We start from the raw sequence: 18,507 nt of genomic DNA, 5'->3' as shown, positions 1-18,507 counted from the left end.
GACTGTGTGGTCTGCCCCCTCACAGGGGCAGGAGAGACACAGTCGAACCTGTAAGCTGCGGCTCCCTAAGTCTGTAAGTGTTGTCTGGTCTTTGTGCCTGTGATTATTTTTGGGTGTTTCTTTCTTACGCTGTGCCTGACTGACAAACGGATGATGGGGAACGTTCATTTCACTCCCCTGGACTTGACTTTAGCTCACTGGAAAGATGTACAGATGACAGCCCACAATCAATCAGTGAGAGTGTCCGCAAAGAAGAATAGGGGGACCCCCACCCAGCCTTCTTAAGCAGAAAATTGTTTGGTGTGCTAAAATGTTTTACTAAGACTAAAAATGTTTTACTAAAACTATCAAGCCCTGGAAAATGAGGCTGGAGAATGCTAAAATCATTTGTTAAAGGTTTTTGTCTTAAAATGTACGGCCAATGCTTCTTCAGTGCGCTTTAAAATCTTTTTTTTTTTGGCCAGTCCTGGGCCTTGGACTCAGGGCCTGAGCACTGTCCCTGGCTTCTTCCCGCTCAAGGCTAGCATTCTGCCACTTGAGCCACAGCGCCGCTTCTGGCCGTTTTCTGTATATGTGGTGCTGGGGAATCGAACCTAGGGCCTCGTGTATCCGAGGCAGGCACTCTTGCCACTAGGCTATATCCCCAGCCCCCTAAAATCTTTTGAAAATGTATGTGTGTGTGCATGTGTGAGTGTGAACATGTTCAAGATTGCAGTATGATGCAAAACTAAGTTTAAGTTTAAATTCAAATGGTCATCAAGTTTGGGCATTACCAAATGCTTTAAATGTATTATTGCATTGTTTTAAAGAGGAACTACAGTTAAAAAAGGATTTCTCAGGGTTCTTTAATTAAAATTTAAAAAAAAAATCAAAGCTAAGTGTCAGAAATTTGGATTTAAAAGGATATATATATATATATATACTAAACTAATGGGGATAGAAGTAAACTCTTATTAACTCTATGTAGGTAGGAAAATGGCAAAATGGGCCAATGTTTCTCACTAATATATTGGAAAGCTGAATGGATAAGTATTTCTAGTTGTGATTCTTGCATTAAGGAAAAATTCAAAGGTCTTCATGCCATGCAGTAACTGGGACTGAAGAAAAAAAAAAAAAAAACAGGCTCTTTTGAAACAAGCAGCCCGTAGGCAAAGGGCGGCACCTGGTTTCAGAATGCCTGTGAGCTTCAGTTTTTCCGATGCAGATAAAAGCTAAAGTGTTGTGTTAGTGTTAAAAAGGCTTTGGAAATCAAGAATACATTTCTAGATAAGACATTTGGAAGTAAAATTGTCCTAAATAATTATTGCAAAGTGAGAAAAGGAGAATTATGGCTACCGAAATGTTTAATTGCCATTCCAGCTTCTTTGTAGGTTTTTTTGTAACAGTTTCCTGCAGGCCCACAGAGAAGCACAGGTGATTCCTGCAAGTTTTCAAGATCTAATACTGGCCCTTAATAAGTTCCAGGTAAAAGAGCATGCTTAAAAACTACTTCTGTGTGGACCACCTTGTTGCTTATAATTGGAGTAAAGTGGCCTCTTGTAAGACTCACTGATCTGAAATCTGCGGTTCGAAGCCAGCCCGGGCAGAGAAAGGTCCCTGTGAGAGACTTGTCTCTAAGCAGCCAGCAGAGTGCTGGGAACGAAGTTGTGTGGAGCTCAAAGTGGTAGGGTGTTAGCCTTGAGCTAGAGAGCTGGGGGACAGCACTCAGGCCCTGAGTCCAAGTCCAGTGGAAAGTCACTCCTCCTGGGACAAAAGTGATGAAGCATCCAGAGGCAGTAAGCCACTGCTTGGATGGCAGAGATGGTGTCAGATCCTAGAGTCACTCCTGTTTGGCCTTTCAAATGTTAATCAAAGCCAGGAAGTCCTAGAAGAATAGTTCATAAGCATGCCTTTCCAATGCCCATGTCTGTCTACTGGGCAGGAACTTGCCAGTCATCTGTGATAGTGGTTAGTAAGGGGAAGTTTGTCAAATGAGAGGATAGATTAAAATCTCAACCCCCCGTATTTACTCAAAGCTCTGACTGGCAGTGAGAATTTTAAGCTGATACATCTGTTCAGGAAAGAAAGCTTGTAGACCTGAGATTGTGTCCTTATTGAGATCTGTTTAAGGCCTGCAAAGGTAACTTTTTAGGTCATCAAGAGATCAGTTCCCCAGCCAGTCAGGAAAATGCTTTTGCAAACTAGAATGTTAAAAGGCACAAATTTGTAAACCTGAAGTCACCCATCTGGGCTTCATATTAAAAGAGAGCAAGCGTTGGCTGTCAGATGCATGTAGACTGTGCTGAAAATCCCTTTGCCTAAAATCAGCCAGACAATTCAGAGTTCCTGGGAACAGACTTTAGTACATCTAGGGCCACGAGCTTTGCCTCCTGTGCCCCAGTATTCCCAAGAAGATTTGGAGTGGATAAAGAAAATTCCCATGGCCCACAAACCCCTGGACAGAGAAGGAAACAATGACTGGTGGAAAACTTGTGAAGGGAAACTTATCTTGCCACTAGGGCTGGGTAAGGGGATCCTTAAGAGAATCCACTGAGCTTCTCACATGGGAACCCGAAAAATGCAGGACTTGCTCCGACACTCCAAAGTGAAAATTAGAAAGATCAACTTATTGAAGATATTGTTAAAAATTGTAAGGCCTGTCAGCTCACCAACGCCCCCAATCAACCAGTTACTAAAGGAGCTCGCCTCTGTGGGGATAGGCCAGGCGTGTATTGGGAAGTAGATTTCACAGAAATTAAACCTGGAAAAATTTGGATACAAATATTTGTTAGTTTTTGTAGACACCTTTTCAGGATGGGTTGAAGCCTATCCAACAAAGCATGAGACTGCGAATGTAGTGGCTAAGAAGATCCTGGAAGAAATCCTACCCAGGTATAGCTTCCCATCCACCATTGGGTCGGACAACGGACCGGCTTTCGTTTCAAATGTAAGTCAGGGAATAGCCGCTGCACTGGGGACAAACTGGAAATTGCATTGTACTCATAGACCCCAGAGTTCAGGACAGGTAGAGAGAATGAATCAGACTCTAAAAGATACCTTAACTAAATTGGCCTTAGAGACTGGAGCAGATTGTGTGTCACTCCTTCCTTTTGCTCTGCTTAGAGTAAGAAATTCTCCCTATCAGCTTGGCTTTACTCCTTTTGAAATAATGTACGGGTACCCCCCGCCCATTTTCCCTAGCCTTCAGACTGAATTGCTTGCTGATTTGGATGATGCTGAATTTTTGTGTAAACTCGATTATTTGCAGCTTATGCACAAGAATATGTGGCCCCAACTTAAGGCATTATATGATTCTGCTTCTGTCCCTACCCATTTATTCAGACCTGGGGACTGAGTGTTTGTCCGGAGGCATAACCCCAAATCCTTAGAACCACGGTGGAAGGGACCCTAGACGGCATCGCCACTTGGGCTCATTGCTTCCACGCCAGGCCAGCTGGCCCCTTTGCCCTGGACAATGACTACCGTGATGGAACATGGGAGGTCTCCAAGCACCCGAGTCAGCCGCTTCGCCTTCGCCTCAAGAAAAGAAAGTTAGACTGAACATTGTTATAATTTTCTTTTTGCTTTCTTTCCCTGCTACCCAGGCTAATGTTGATGTTATTTTGGCAGCTCACTCCAAAGTGAGGTGACACCCTTATTTTAGGTATTTTGGGCTTGCTCAGGAATACGGGTATAGCCACCCAACCCTTAGAGCACAGCTGAGAAGTTTATGTATTATTTTGTTGCTTACATTTGGATACTAAACACTATATAGCTAATGGTAAGTCTGTATAGCTGAAAGTTAATTTTCAGTTTGCAGTAATCCTGCAGTCCCTTGGTAAAGTAGACTAAGGTTATAGGTTCCTGGCTAGGTAAGGTCAACGCCCCTGAGTCAGCCTGAAGAAGTTACAGAAGATGGATGATCTTCACCCATCAGTCCCCCTTTAAAACTGAGGGACCAGAGTTGTTTTTGGGAAGATGAGGCAGGATAAACTAGAGGAATGCAAAACAGAGGTACAGAGACTGTACTTGTGAGAAATGGTGACAGGCCCTTTGGTTACTACTTTGGGCCCTATTGGCCCATGCCTTATCTCTATATCATCCCCTAGACATGAAAGCCATTGAAATGGACAGAATGGAGCCAAGGTACCAAAAAGAAAAAGGGGGAAATGAAGTGCCAGACTTTGAAGTCAGGCCCCATTTTACCATGTGAACCCCATTTTACCACGCGAACCCCATTTTACCACGCGAACCCCACTTTACCACGCGAACCTGAGATAAGCAGGCCCTGTGAGCAGACCCAGGACAAGCCCATTAGGGCCCAGTCAGTGTAGAACTCTAACCGCTGGGAATGCTTAACTCTGACCACCCCTAGAATGCCTCGAACCCTGAGCCAATCAGATTTGTACCTGTATCCTAATCTTGCTTGCTTGAACACCTGATTGTTGTAACTTTGTTCTTTGCCTTTATAAGCCCTGTGTAATCACAGCTCGGGGCTCCCTCCTAACCTCCGCTGTGTCGGTGGGTAGGACAAGGCGCGAGTTGCAGCTTGCTTAAATAAAGCCTTGCCTTGCTTTTGCATTTCAGAATGTCTGAGTCTCGGTGGTCTTCTTGGTGGTGGTTTCGCGACTTGGCACAACAGTAGGAAAGTAAAAATCAAAACGCAAAACAATGGGGGGAGGGGGGAATGAGGGAGGAGGTAACAAACAGTACAAGAAATGTACCCAAGGCCTAATGTATGAAACTGTAACCTCTCTGTATATCACTTTGACAATAAATAAGAAAAAAAAAAGGCAAAACAAAAAATAATCTACCAAGCCTGTATTGTCCAAGGTGTTGAAATACTTGCATAAGAACAAGTACTCTTCAGATCTACTTCAAGGTTAATATCCTAATGAGAGGGCTGGGGATATAGCCTAGTGGCAAGAGTGCCTGCCTCGGATACACGAGGCCCTAGGTTCGATTCCCCAGCACCACATATACAGAAAACGGCCAGAAGCAGCGCTGTGGCTCAAGTGGCAGAGTGCTAGCCTTGAGCAAAAAGAAGCCAGGGACAGTGCTCAGGCCCTGAGTCCAAGGCCCAGGACTGGCAAAAAAAAAAAAAAAAAAAAAAAAAAAAAAAAAAATCCTAATGAGAATAAATTTTCTTTTTTTTTTTAATGTCTGCACACATCTCACTTTATTGAAATAAGCTCCGCTCTTAAAATACGTCAGAGAGTGGCAGGAAGGGGAGGGGTGTAAGTGCACCTATCTAGGGACTGTGAAAGGAGGCCTGAGCTGTCGGTGGAGGGCCAAGGGACCAATCCTAAGAGGCGGCCTAATTCTACCTCACAGCCCACAGGACCTCCTCCGGGTTCATCACCAGGCGCCATCTTAGCCATATGTGGTCCCAAGGTTGGGAGGCAGGGCCAGCTAGAACCACCTTACTGGGTTCTGGCATAATAGCCACATGTGGCCCCAGGGCTGGGAAACAGGCGGGGCCAGCTAGTTGCCTCTTTCTGATGTAACATGCCCTGGCACCTAATGAGAATAAATTTTCTACAAAGCTACATTCCAATTTTCCAGCACTTGACAAAGAAAATCCAATTTCAAATATTCTCTGGGTCCTAATAACATTTGTAACTATCTTAAGTCATATTATATCCTTTCTTTTGATAAAAAACAAAACAAACAAAAGACAAAAGCTGGCTATTCTTCAAGGTCATCCAATAATGAAAAAAAGACATTTAAAAAACAAAATATTAAAACTAGAACATATACTAAAATTAACAAATTTTGGTAACTGCTAAAAGCCAAGCCTTCTCAAGTCTTCTTCATTTTGGTCTTTTGCCATTCTGCACCTGTACTGTTGAGAAAAGAAGGTGGGAGTGGTGTAGGTCCCTGCCATTCTTGTTTTACCTTTGTCTACTTTCTGAACACAATGCTTGGGGTGAAGTACAGGCAATCATAAAGTGTCTATGGAGGTACAACTGTGAAGAAGCTCCATATCCTTGCTTTTGCTTTTGTTGTTGTTGTTGTGTTGTTTCTTTTTCATACCAGAAATAGGGCTTGAAGGGTCTGGGCTTTTATGTTCAAGGCTATAGTTCTACCACTTGAGCTACAGCTCCACTTTTGGCTTTTTGGTAGTTAATTGGAGATCAGTCTCATAGACTTTGCTATCTAGGTTTGCTTCAAATCACAGTGCTCAGATCTCAGCCACCTGAGTAGCTAGGATTACAGGTGTGAGGCCACCTATGCTAGCTCTATGTCTGTGGGATTCCAGTCTCAAAAAATCAAATAACAAAAACCATGGACTTTTATTAACTGTTTTCTGCTTAATTCTGATAACTAACTTCTCCCTACTTTAAAGTAATTATTTAAAGGCCATATATATTTACCAAAGAATTAGGATGAATGGTATCTCTGAAGAACTGAAATCCTAAATCCTTAATGGATGAAACGAAGTATCTGGAATTTTTTTTTAAATAGTGAAGAGGGAGGGAGGGAGGGAGGAAAAATATTTGATAAGTGACAAAAGCACCACCACAGCAAAGAATAATAGTTTTAAGTATTGAGGATGGCTGACTAAACACTGCTACACTAACCTACCCTCAAAGTCAGGAGATAGATGATTAGAAGTGGTAGAGGTGGACATTATACAACCCTACAGGAAAAAGGAGCATATGTGAAGAAAAAAATACAAGTTTGGGGAAAAAGGACTTGTGAGTAAAGAGAAAGGAAAGGAATGGGCAAGGAAAAATATGCTGTTCATTTGCCAAGATGAACCTTTATACTGTTTTCATTTGTGTAGATGACAGAATGCTTATTTGGAAAAATGGATGAAATCTATAATCTTTATCAAAACACTTATGATGTATTAATGTAGACAATAATTTGAACATTCCTTTGTCTTCTTTATAAGAAATACTCCCTTGATAAATTAATCATGTCTATAAAATGTCCATCATTTTGTAATCTTCACTTTTGGCATATTTTTGAAGACTTAGATTTTAGTATGTTTGCATTTTGAGACCTTTATAGAAAGGAAGACTTGAGCTGGGAGTATAGCCTAGTGGCAAGAGTGCTTGCCTCACATACAGGAAGCCCTGGGATCAATTCCCCAGCACCACATATATAAAAAATGGCCAGAAGTGGCACTGTGGCTCAAGTGACAGTGTGCTAGCCTTGAGCAAAAAGAAGCCAGGACAGTGCTCAAGCCCTGAGTCCAAGACCCAGAACTGGCAAAAAAAAAAAAAAAAAAACAACAACTAGAAAGGAGGACTTGTCCTCCCATTTCACATATTTCAATATGGAAAGAATATAAAGTATAGCAAACATTCCAATGACTAACTAGTCAAACTAGAGGCTGATGGATCTAAAGAGGGGAACAAAAAGGCACTGGAATAACTAAGATAGAATCTTAGTTCTGTGACTTGCTGGGCTCCTGGATCCAATCAATTCCTCTATGACCTTTAATTACCTTGACTGAAAACTGGTAAAATCAGCACTGAAAGATGTATATAAAATGCTTACCCACTGGCAAATAATTCAAAATATGCCATTCTCTATTTCAGTGTAAAACAAGTTGTTTTCTGGACACATACCGATTGAAGTTAATGTCTGGGTAACTAGAATATTCCGATTTCATCTTAGCATTTCGCCGGGGAAATGTGCAGAAGAAAGCATTGGCTAAAAGACTGGCAATCTGTTCCTGTGACATTGTAATGGAATGATTCATCTTCTGCTTCAGGAGTGGTATTGGCTGATGGGGGAAACAAAAAATATAGACAAGAAGAGCAATAATTAGTTTAGTAATTCCGAAAGCAGAAGCACCAAATTACATTTGCTCAATTAAGGCAGGAATAATTTCATGCCACTCTTTAATACTATGTCAGCAATATTGTTAAACTCAAGGGCTGCTTATCAGGTCTGACTGAAAAAATGTCCTTGTTTTTTGACAAAGTACAGATTTCTAATCAATAATAGTGATAATGAAGAGAACACAAATATTGCTAGTAAAACACAAAATTGCAAGTAAAGAGTACTTATGTAATGAAAAATTAAAAGATGACACACAAAAATGTAAGACTATGTTTAGGGATTATTGCTTATGTTAAGTTTTGTCCTTATAATTAAAAACAGTTGGACAAAGCATTTCTTAATCATTAATAAGGTGATCTCAGTTCAATAAACAGTCAATAAATATTTTCCCTTTTATTCTGAATGACACTGTATATTAACAGTTTGAGATTCAAATTTGATTTTATTAGAGAAATTAATGGATGTGAAAACTGACACACAGACTTATGTATAACTTGTAAAAGATAATAAGCATTTCCTACCAAAATCAAACACCCCATGATGAGGAAAATGCAGGACATTTTTCCTTCAAATCTGTTATTTCTAAAATGTTTTCTATTTACCAAACCCAAATCCACTGAACTGTATAGTAAGTAAATCCATAGGACCTGAATATTGTGTTCAGAGAATTTTATTCTATCTTTAGCATCTAAACTGTGGGTTTAAAGACAGGCTGATGAAAGCAAACTGCCATGCCAGTTTGTTTAAATTTCAAAATGTTCACTACAGCTATATGGCGGCAACACCTGTAATTCCAGCTACACAGGGAAGGAGTTAAGAGGATCATGGTTAATTTTGTCCCCAGGCAAAAACTCCATCTGGAAAATAAGCTAAAAGCAAAAAGACTACTGGAATGGCTCAAGTGTTAGAGCATGTGTCTAACAAGCTCAAGTCTGAGTTCAATCCCCAGTGTTGCCAAGAACAAAAATACCTCACTATAACATTTAGAGATGTTTTTCCTTTTCCTTTCCAGCAATATCCAGAACCAGGACTACTAAGTGTCTGCACAATTCTCAAACTGCTGAGAGAACTGCCCTGATAATACCTCTAACATCCAGAAGGTACTTGAGGAAAGACAAGACTAAACAAACTAGTATTTTTTCTAAGCAATAGGAAATACATATTAATAACACAATAAAAGACTGAAGTTACAATTCAATTTTCTTAGAAAAATTTAAAGAGAAATAAACAATCAAAAGGTAAAGAATTTATTCTCACTATAGTCTCCTTTCAGGCTTCAGAAATTATCATTTCTAAGCAAATATGAAACTCTCTTTTGGCTTCCATTTCCTATCCTAAACACTTATTCAGCTAGCAATAAGGTTAGAAAAGATAACAGGGTAACAATGACTTAAAGCAGCCTAATACTTGGTTTTGGTGAGAAATTACCCAGAAAAATTAAATTTTAATGAATAATATTTCAGTCTTAATGAACTTGAAACACAGTATTTCTTATCCCCTCTATAAACAAAGAGCATAATTATAAAAAGAATGATTTCTATTCTCTTAAGAAGAAAAGCCTAGAAGCTCATGCTTAGAGGACAGGAGAGGATATACATCTTATTGGCCAAAACTCAGCTAAATAAAAGACTGGTTACTATGAACCAAGGTATTTCAAAACATCCCAAAATCTGTTTCCTTTGATTTTCTCTTTATATGAATCTAAACTTGCCTTTTCAATTTGGCTACAGTGCTTTAATGTAGTAAATAATTAAATACACAAGTTGTCAAAAATATGACCTTTAATTGAAACCTTAACCTTGACTTTTCAGAAGAAAACAAAACTGAGATGTTCCTGAGCCAGATATGTAAGGGATTGCCTGTAATCCTAGCATTCAGGAAGTTGAGGAACATTAAGTTATGGGGAAATTAAGTTCTGGCCAGCCTGAGACATAGCAATACCCTTGGTGGGTGTTTTTTTGTTGTTGTTGTTTGTTTTTAAAAACAGGTAGAGAACCATGAATCTGATTTGGGTACTAACAAGAGATTTAATATGGGCTGGGAGTATGGCCTAGTGGCAAGAGTGTTTGCCTCCTACACATGAAGCTCTCAGTTCAATTCTCCAGCACCACATATATGGAAAACGGCCAGAGGTGCGCTGTGGCTCAAGTGGCAGAGTGCTAGCCTTGAGCAAGAAGAGGCCAGGGACAGTGCTCAGGCCCTGAGTCCAAAGCCCAGGAATGGCCAAAAAAAAAAGAGAGAGAGATTTAATATTTACAAATTTAGATTTTTTTGTGGGGGGAGGGAATAGAAGTAGATAAATAGAGAGGAAAGATAGGCAAACACATTCCTTATATTCAATGTACATAAGTGAAAATACAACCAAATAACCAAGTAACCTGAGGGGGTGGGTATGGTTGGGGACCTGTTGAATGGAAACTCCTTTGTGCAATTACTTAAAGATAATAACAAAAAAGTTCAAATGAGCAAAAATTTCCTCCTAAGTACTTTATGGAAATGTTTTCTCTCAAAGCATGAAAGGATGAGACTAAGTGATCCTTGCCTAAAGACTAAATGCCATCAAAAGTGAACTACACTTTGAATTCAAAAAAGCATTTAACTGAACCAGGCACTGGTGGCTCACGTCTGTAATCCTAGCTACTCAGGAGGATGAGATCTGAGGATCACTGTTACCGTTTGAAGCCAGCCCAGGCAGGAAAGTGAGACTCTTATCTCCAATTAAATAACAGAAAAAGCTGAAGCTGGAAGTGGTGACCGCCCATAGAGCACTAGCCTTGAGTAAAAGGAGCTTAGGGACAGTGCCCAGGCTGAGTTCAAGCCTCAGGATGGGGGCAGGGGGGCATACTTAATTGAATAGAAAAAGAATCTGATTTGAATTCCTTTCTCCTTGGTATATTAGTAACTATTTTCCCATAGGTAGAAAAATAGCACAAGTGATACTGGCAGCCTTGAGGGATGTGTTCATAATATACTGTACTTCTGAACTACCTCCCTTGGATTACTCGTAATGGGAGAGTTAGCTACCAAGTCATAAGGACACCCAATCAGCTAATTAAGAGTTGAGAGGCCCAAGGTGAGGATGCTGGTAAACAGCTATGTGGCTGAGCCACTAAGAGGGTGCTCTAGCCCTAGTCAAGGCCTTTCAATGACCACAGCCCTGGTCAACGTCTTGACTGTAACCACAGAGGGACTAAGCTAAATATGTTCCCCCATTTATAACCTAGGTAAACTGCAAAATAATAAATGTTTTATGTCACTAAATTTTGATGTTATTTTTATGTGGCAAAATATATTTACTGTAGTCTAAACTGAAATAATATTCTTGTTATTTCTACAATTAAGAAAGCACTATGAACTCATTTGCTATAAAAATACATCTCCTTTCTTTTGATGTTTTTGATGTCTGTACCTTTTATAAGTTTATCTGATTTGGGGAGGGGAAAGGGAAGCACAGAAACAGTGGGACAAAGAGTGAACCAACTCAGCAGTGAAATCCACTAGACACTATGTTCGAAATGAACTGTACAACTTAGGGGGGAGGGAAGTTGGGTGGGGAAAAACTGGGAGAGAATGAGGAAATGGATGACACTGTCCAAGAGGAAATGTACTCATTACCTGGTTTATGTAACTGTAACCCTCTGTGCATCACTTTTACAATAAAATTTTTAAAAAGAAAAAAAATACATCTAGTTTGGAGGAGAGTTAGGAAGGAACAGATAGTACTGAACCATTTTTTTTGGGGGGGGGGGCAGTCCTGGGGCTTGGACTCAGGGCCTGAGCATGGTCCCTGGCTTCTTTTTGCTCAAGGATAGCACTCTGCCGCTTGAGCTACAGCGCCACTTGTGGCCGTTTTCTGTATATGTGGTGCTGGGGAATTGAACCCAGGGCCTCATGTATAGGAGGCAAGCACTCTTGCCACTAGGCCAGATGCCCAGCCCCAGTATTGAACCATTTTAAAAAACAAAACCCTAGATTCATTAGGATGTTTTCAAATAATGACCACACTTTTAAAAAGACAAGACTGTTTAAATAAAGAGGAAAAGCCTGAGTAAACAAACTTCAATAGTGGAAGATTTATGCTCAGAAACTGAATGCTACTTTCTTAATGCCCTTCTGCAGCATTCTCTCTAGCTTCTAATCTTTTCTTTAACCTTTCCATCTCTTCACCCTTTCTTGCCCTATTCCCCATCTAGTTCAAAGGAAATCCAATTGTGAGTCTCAGGAAAGTTTTCTTTTACTAACCTGGGTGCAAATATTTGGCAGACAGAGTGCAATTTTCACCATATCAGGCAAAATAGACTGATATAAATGTTGAGCTTCTGCTTCTTCAAGTACCTGAAAAGTCAATAAAATGTTAGATGAAATGATAATGATTAATGTATAGTAACCAATGGAAAAACATTTGTTATAATACTAAGAACCTATTTCCTGGGATCATACCACCAAACATGTATAAAAGATAAACCAATATATTAAAATTTTCATACACACACACACACACACACTTCACCTCACTTTAAGGCCCTAAGAAACCCCTCAAGTTAAATATTTCCCCCCTTCACTGGTAGGTGTTGCTAAAGTACTAGAGCATCTGCCTAGCATGTAAGAGTTCCTGGGTTCCATACCCAATCTCCTCCTCTCCCTCCTAGCTCTCTTTCTCAAACAACTCTTTCATATCAACATTTACAATCAAATACAATACTTATGAAAGAAAAACATTCTACCTTTGACTACACCAACTAATAGCAACCAACAACTATCTCAGAACCTCTCAAGGACCTGTAAATAGTTTCAACCGTTTATAATTTAAAGCCATCACCATAAAAAATGTACTTTGAAGAATAAAAACAACAGAAAACAGTAAGATTTCTTATGACCTTAGAACTTTTTCTTTTCTGGGTACCCTTGGGAATTAAAGCTACAATTCCAGTATCATTATTTGAAGCACAACAAAGATGACATTTGTAGTTTATTTTTGTCAAAGTTCTCATTTCTACAAGCAAGTGAAAACAAGATGATTAATTTAGAATAAGTTGCTCAGAAGTAGAAAGTCATCATATTGCAGATATGTTTGGTGTTTATAGCACATTGCATAAAAACAGAAAATGTTGCTATTACTGAAGTGGATCTGACAATTGTAGTAAGAAAATGAAGCAGAAATAAGAAATACATTAGTGGTGATAGAGAAAGCTAAGCAAAAGCTAAATCCTAATTTCCCCAAGTGGAAAAGGAGGGGGCGGGGAGGAGGGAGGGGTAGAGTTCAGAGTAGTTAAAAGGCTACCACTTCAAAGCCTCTTTAAATCTGAGAAAAACCAACAGTAAATTAAAAGTCATACATTCATAGGAGACAGTACTATTTCAGAGGCAGAAATAAAAGACAGTTGCTTTCCTATGCATAAATGCAGTCATTTACCACATCCATACTGTTCTTGATTATAACTAACCCTTTGCTTTTTTTTATTTTTAAGTAATCACAGATCTGTAATATATGCAAATATAGAAGTCCAGTATACCTGTTACCCAGTTTTCTTCCATCTGTGTCACAAAAGAGCATCCAAGGTCTGCTGACTTTATACAGTGTGTTCCCTCCTTCATTTTCTCAAATCAGTGTGAACTCTGAACTTTAAATTGTTCAGAGAAAATATCTAGGCCTACAGAGTAACTTTAGATGTGCATATTAGCTAGCTACCACTCCTCTGTCTCTCACATGCCCATTGCTATCCCCAAACCACCATTCCATTTTATTTTAACGCCTGAAATAAAGAGTATGCCTGCACCACTGAAGCCTTGGTTCTTCCCCGGCTTTATGTTTATGCCTTGAGTGATGATCAACCATTCCCAGCTCCCTGCTTTGCCCTAAGGGCTTTATCATGTACTCTGATGAAATCACAACCCTTTTGACTCTGTTTCCTCACTAGTAAAATAAAAAGATTTATCTTTCAGAATTACCAGCATATGATAGTGATGCTTTTATTTTACCTCTGCCTTGTTTAACATTTCACTACTACTAACTACCAATTAAACCTGAAGGCTCCATTCACACTTCCGTGTAAAGCCATTTCTGTCTTGGCTAACCGCTTCTTTTTTCTTTTCTACTTATTGTCAAAGTGATGTACAGAGAGGTTACAGTTTCATATGTTAGGCCTTGGGTACATTTCTTGTACTGTTTGTTACCTCCTCCCTCATTCCCTTTCCCCCCATGAGTTGTTCAGTTGGTTTACACCAAACCGTTTTGTAAGTATTGCTTTTGGAGTCATTTGTCTTTTTATCCTTTGTCTCTCGCTTTTGATATTCCCTTTCACTTCCCTAGTTCTAATACCAATATATACAGTTTCCAATGTACTCAGATAAGATACAGTGATAGTGTGGGTAGAACCACTGGAAGGAGATACAAGAGGATCATCAATATAACCGCTTCTTATTCTGTGAATCTATAATCAAAAACACATAACCTGAGAGATCATTTATTGCACACATTTTCTTCTCTTCTAATCTGTGAAAGACAGAAAATGCAAAGATTGGGTTTAAAACATTTTAAACCCCTATTAGCAAGTACAGTGCTCACTAACATTTGCTGGGTGGAACCATTTTATGACCATGAAGCCAAGTGGCAGAAACCTCAGAAGTGAGGAGAGGGAGGAAGAGTTAGTGACAGTGAACTAAAAGTATCACTGAAGAATCAAAGGATAAAGATATCTGGAGAAACTAAAGCTCAATGAACTTATAGCAGTTTGCTCATATTCAAAAACTTAATGGCAGACCCTGGGACTACATGCCAGGGCTTTTCTACCAAATTCACAAAGGCCAAAACACTTTATAAATTCACTGACCCAAGACTGAAAGTCTACAGTTACAGGCCCATATCTTTATGTTAATAGTCTCAGTATTAACATAGAACTATCCTAAAATGTTCACTTTCTCATCCATAAAGTGAATAATTCTACTGTTATTCTTTAACTCTCAGAGTTAATAGAAGAGATCCTATATACTAATGTTGTATGAATGAAAAAAAGCTCCATATCCATATACAAATACAACATCCTATTAGCTAATGGGCCAGTAATTCATTTTTCTGGAGCCTCCTCCTCCTTTTATCACCTCTCTATCAGTTTACTACCAAGTGCCATTGATAGACCCAGGCTACCTCAATCATGACCTCTTCTTACTATTAAGGAACCCTGACTCCACCCCTCACAGTCTCACCAGGAACTCTACTGTAACCAATCTGATGCCCTGCTGCTAACCCACCCTCAGGTTCTAAGTACAACCTAGTGTGCCCCTGCTCCATCTGAAAGCTTTCTGCGACTTTCTTCAAGAGAATACAAACTCTGTGAATTAAGTCTAGCAAGGAAGTTTTAGAAATGTATCTAGTCTTATTTACCTAAAGTCTCTCTCTAGATATATGTATATATGGGTGTGGTATGAAAATACACATACATCATACTCCATTACAGACATCTTACACACTTGGCAATTGGCAAATTTGCTCTTCTTAATAACTACCCATGCTCCCAGATAGATATGATCTATGACTGGAATATCTTGGTTTGACTGCAAATTTATATAATCTTTTTGCTACCTTGCTCTAATAATACTTTGCTTCAAAGTCTATGTTTGTTCTTCAGTTAGAAGGCAGCTCTCTTTCTCTCACACACCCCCCTCAATTTCTCAGTATATATTTTTTCACAAAGTACTTAAGATTAACAGCTTCAAGCTGTAATTATTTATGGACAGGCTCTGTAACCCTTTCTAGGAGTATCCTAAAGACAACATGTACAGTTGATTCACCAGGCCAAAAGCTGTGATGTTTGTATTGTAACACTTTTAATATAAAAGTATCTATTCCATTAACTAACAGTTTCTACCATGATTAACTAGTTAATTAACTAGCCTCAGCCTTTCAGAGGATTCTGGAAGTCATCCTCTCCACTAATACCCAGCATCTCCACAGTTTAGCGAAAACACTATTGTGGTCTCTAAAAAAGTTAAGTGCATATCCACATGATTTCCTGTAATATAGCTTAAGCCTATTAAAGATTCTATCATTTCCCAAGTTGAAACAAATTCTTATTTCAAAATTTAAAAGTAATTCAAAGTCTTAAAGACCTTATAAATCTACTTACTCTTCACACGTTTTGTATGCCAAATTAAACATTAAAGGAAAAGAAAAAATTGTAGCACTAAATAATGTAAGAGTAGAATATCAGCTAGAGAAGGTTTCTAACATTTATATGTGCATGACTCCAGCCTGACACTTTGAAGAAAAGAATATGACAGCTTACAAGAAAACAAACTCACTTACTCCCCTTAATTTCTGAAAGCTCATGAAAGTCTGACAGCCAGCTACAGGATGACCTCTCATGTGCATCACCCATGACAACTGTGGATTCAATGAAAATGTTTGCCAAATTTTAATGAAGGAAATTTCATTTTCAGAAAACGGAAACTCTAATCTTTTCTTACAAAAACACATTTCACCAATGAATTGTTACCTAAATGAATTGTACCTAAACAAGAGTGGTTAAAATTTTTATCTCATGGTATCAAAATTAATGCGGGAGCAGTAGCAGGTGATGTGAATGGCCAAGAGCTCTCAGGCTTGCCACAGTGACACAAAGAAAAAGCTAGTAAAGTCTTTCTCTCTCTACTTGCTTTTAGTTTTAAATTCTTTTCAAAATGCAATTACATTTTTCTCTGTGAATTTAGAAAGGGCTCTTATTCAAATCTTGGAAATTGTAATAAAAACCATAGCTCACTCTAAGCACTTTAAGAAATAGCCAACCATGTTCTATAGATATGTGAGATAGAGAAACAATTTAAAGTATTTGCTTTGAAGCTGGGCAGTGGTGGCTCAACACCTGTAGTCCTACAGTACTCAGGAGACTGAGATCTGAGAATTGTGGTTTTGAAGCCAGCCCAGGCAGGAACTCTTATCATGAGACCCTTATCTCTAATTAACCACTCAAAACCTGGAAGTGGTGCTGTGGCTCAGGTGGTAGAGCACTACCCTCGAGGTAAAAGAGGCTCAAGACAGTGCCCAGGCCCTGAATTCAAGCCCCACAACTGGGGAAAAAAAAAAAAAAAACATGGAATAAGGTAAAGCTGCTATAGACAGGTTTTTGTTTTTTTTCCCCAATTAGTGTATAGTAGCAAAACAGAAAAGTGTGTGAAATGATGGAAATTCCTTTATTTTCCATCAGCATGTACTAATTGTACAAAGGGGTTTCACTGTGGTATTTCCATATATAGGTATAATGTATAAAAATATTTACCCATTACTTTTTGTGTTCCAAATCCTAGGACTTGGAACTCAGGGCATGGGCACTGTCCCAGAATTGCTTTTTGCTCAAGTTTGGCATGCTACCAATTGAGCCACAGCTCCACTCCCACGTTTTGTAGTTTATTAATAGGAGATAAGAAGGCTGGGAATATGGCCCACTGGTAAAGTGCTTGCCTGGCATACATAAAGCCCTGGGTTTGATTCCTCAGCACCACATATATAGAAAGAGCCAGGAATGGCGCCGTGGCTCAAGTGGTAGAGTGCTGGTCTTGAGCAAAAGGAAGCCAGGGAGAGTGGTTAGGCCCCGAGTTCAAACCACAGGACTGGCCAAAAAAAAAAAAAAGGAGTTAAGAGCCTCACAGACTTTTTTTTGTGTGAGCTGGCTTCAAGTCACAGTCCTCAAAACTGAGCCTGAGGTAGCTGAGCTCGTGTGCGGCGGTAGTGTTGGCGGCAGCAGCGGCAGCAGCACCGGGGCGTTTGGCGCGATGTCTCACACCATTTTGCTGGTACAGCCTACCAAGAGGCCAGAAGGCAGAACTTATGCTGACTATGAATCTGTGAATGAATGCATGGAAGGTGTTTGTAAAATGTATGAAGAACATCTGAAGAGAATGAATCCCAACAGCCCCTCCATCACGTATGATATCAGCCAGTTGTTTGATTTTATCGATGATCTGGCAGATCTCAGCTGCCTTGTTTACCGAGCTGATACCCAGACATACCAGCCTTATAACAAAGACTGGATCAAAGAAAAGATCTACGTGCTCCTTCGTCGGCAGGCCCAACAGGCTGGGAAATAATTGAGTTGGAAGCATTAGGGCACAGGGGGTGGGCTTGGAACACAGGTGTGTACAATGTGCTATAGTGGGAGTTTGTATTACAGTGATGCTGTTTCCATTTTGTTACACTCTAGCCAAGATCGAATGTATTAGATGAAATGTGGGGATCTTTTCAATTGAAAGCCCTCATTGTATCTTTTTCTTTTCTTTTTTTTTTACTTAAACATTTTTATGATGATTTAGATAGGGAAGTTGTTCATTGTCAGTTAATGTTGGTTCCAGTCCTTCAAACTGTTCCTATCTACTTTATAACATTCAAATACTAATCCTTCAAGATGGGGTGGGGTGGAAACAATTTAGTTATGTACTCAGATAAAGTCTTAGTGCAAAGTAAATAAATGTTCTTTAGTTATAAAAAAAAAAAAAAAACTGAGCCTGAGTAGCTAGCATTACAGGTGTGAGCCACTGGAGCCCAGATCCTCACTATCTTTCATCTCCATTTTTTCTTACATTTTAATGGGTTCTATTTCTCTACTGTTTTCAACATACTTTGATCATATTCAACCACCTCTTCTTTCTGCCACTCCCTTTTCTCATTGGTTCTTCCCTCAAATACTACCCTTTATACTTTCATGTCATCATTTTCCTTTTTCCAAGTCTAGACTCCTC

At 39.4% G+C, this 18,507-nt stretch overlaps 2 protein-coding genes across 4 annotated transcripts in view; one reads left to right on the top strand and one right to left on the bottom strand.

The window, feature by feature from the left end:
- Parg (poly(ADP-ribose) glycohydrolase) overlaps nt 1-18,507 on the bottom strand; it is a 120,548-nt gene that overhangs the window by 53,612 nt on the left and 48,429 nt on the right. For all 3 annotated transcript variants that reach the window (XM_048339291.1, XM_048339293.1, XM_048339292.1), the window contains 2 exons: nt 12,022-12,114; nt 7,563-7,720 (listed from right to left, as the gene is read on the bottom strand). In XM_048339291.1, the coding sequence (XP_048195248.1) occupies nt 7,563-7,720; nt 12,022-12,114 (251 nt within the window). The remainder of the gene's footprint in view (nt 1-7,562; nt 7,721-12,021; nt 12,115-18,507) is intronic.
- Nucleotides 17,486-18,267, top strand: LOC125346595 (enhancer of rudimentary homolog). The gene has a single exon (XM_048339295.1). The coding sequence runs from the start codon at nt 17,545-17,547 to the stop codon at nt 17,857-17,859; it is 315 nt and encodes a 104-aa protein (XP_048195252.1). The 5' UTR covers nt 17,486-17,544; the 3' UTR covers nt 17,860-18,267.

The sequence above is a fragment of the Perognathus longimembris genome, chromosome 2 (assembly GCF_023159225.1).
Source record: "Perognathus longimembris pacificus isolate PPM17 chromosome 2, ASM2315922v1, whole genome shotgun sequence".
NCBI classification, from domain to species: domain Eukaryota; kingdom Metazoa; phylum Chordata; class Mammalia; order Rodentia; family Heteromyidae; genus Perognathus; species Perognathus longimembris.
Note: the sequence above shows the minus strand (reverse complement) of the source record. Positions and strands in the feature narration are given on the sequence as shown.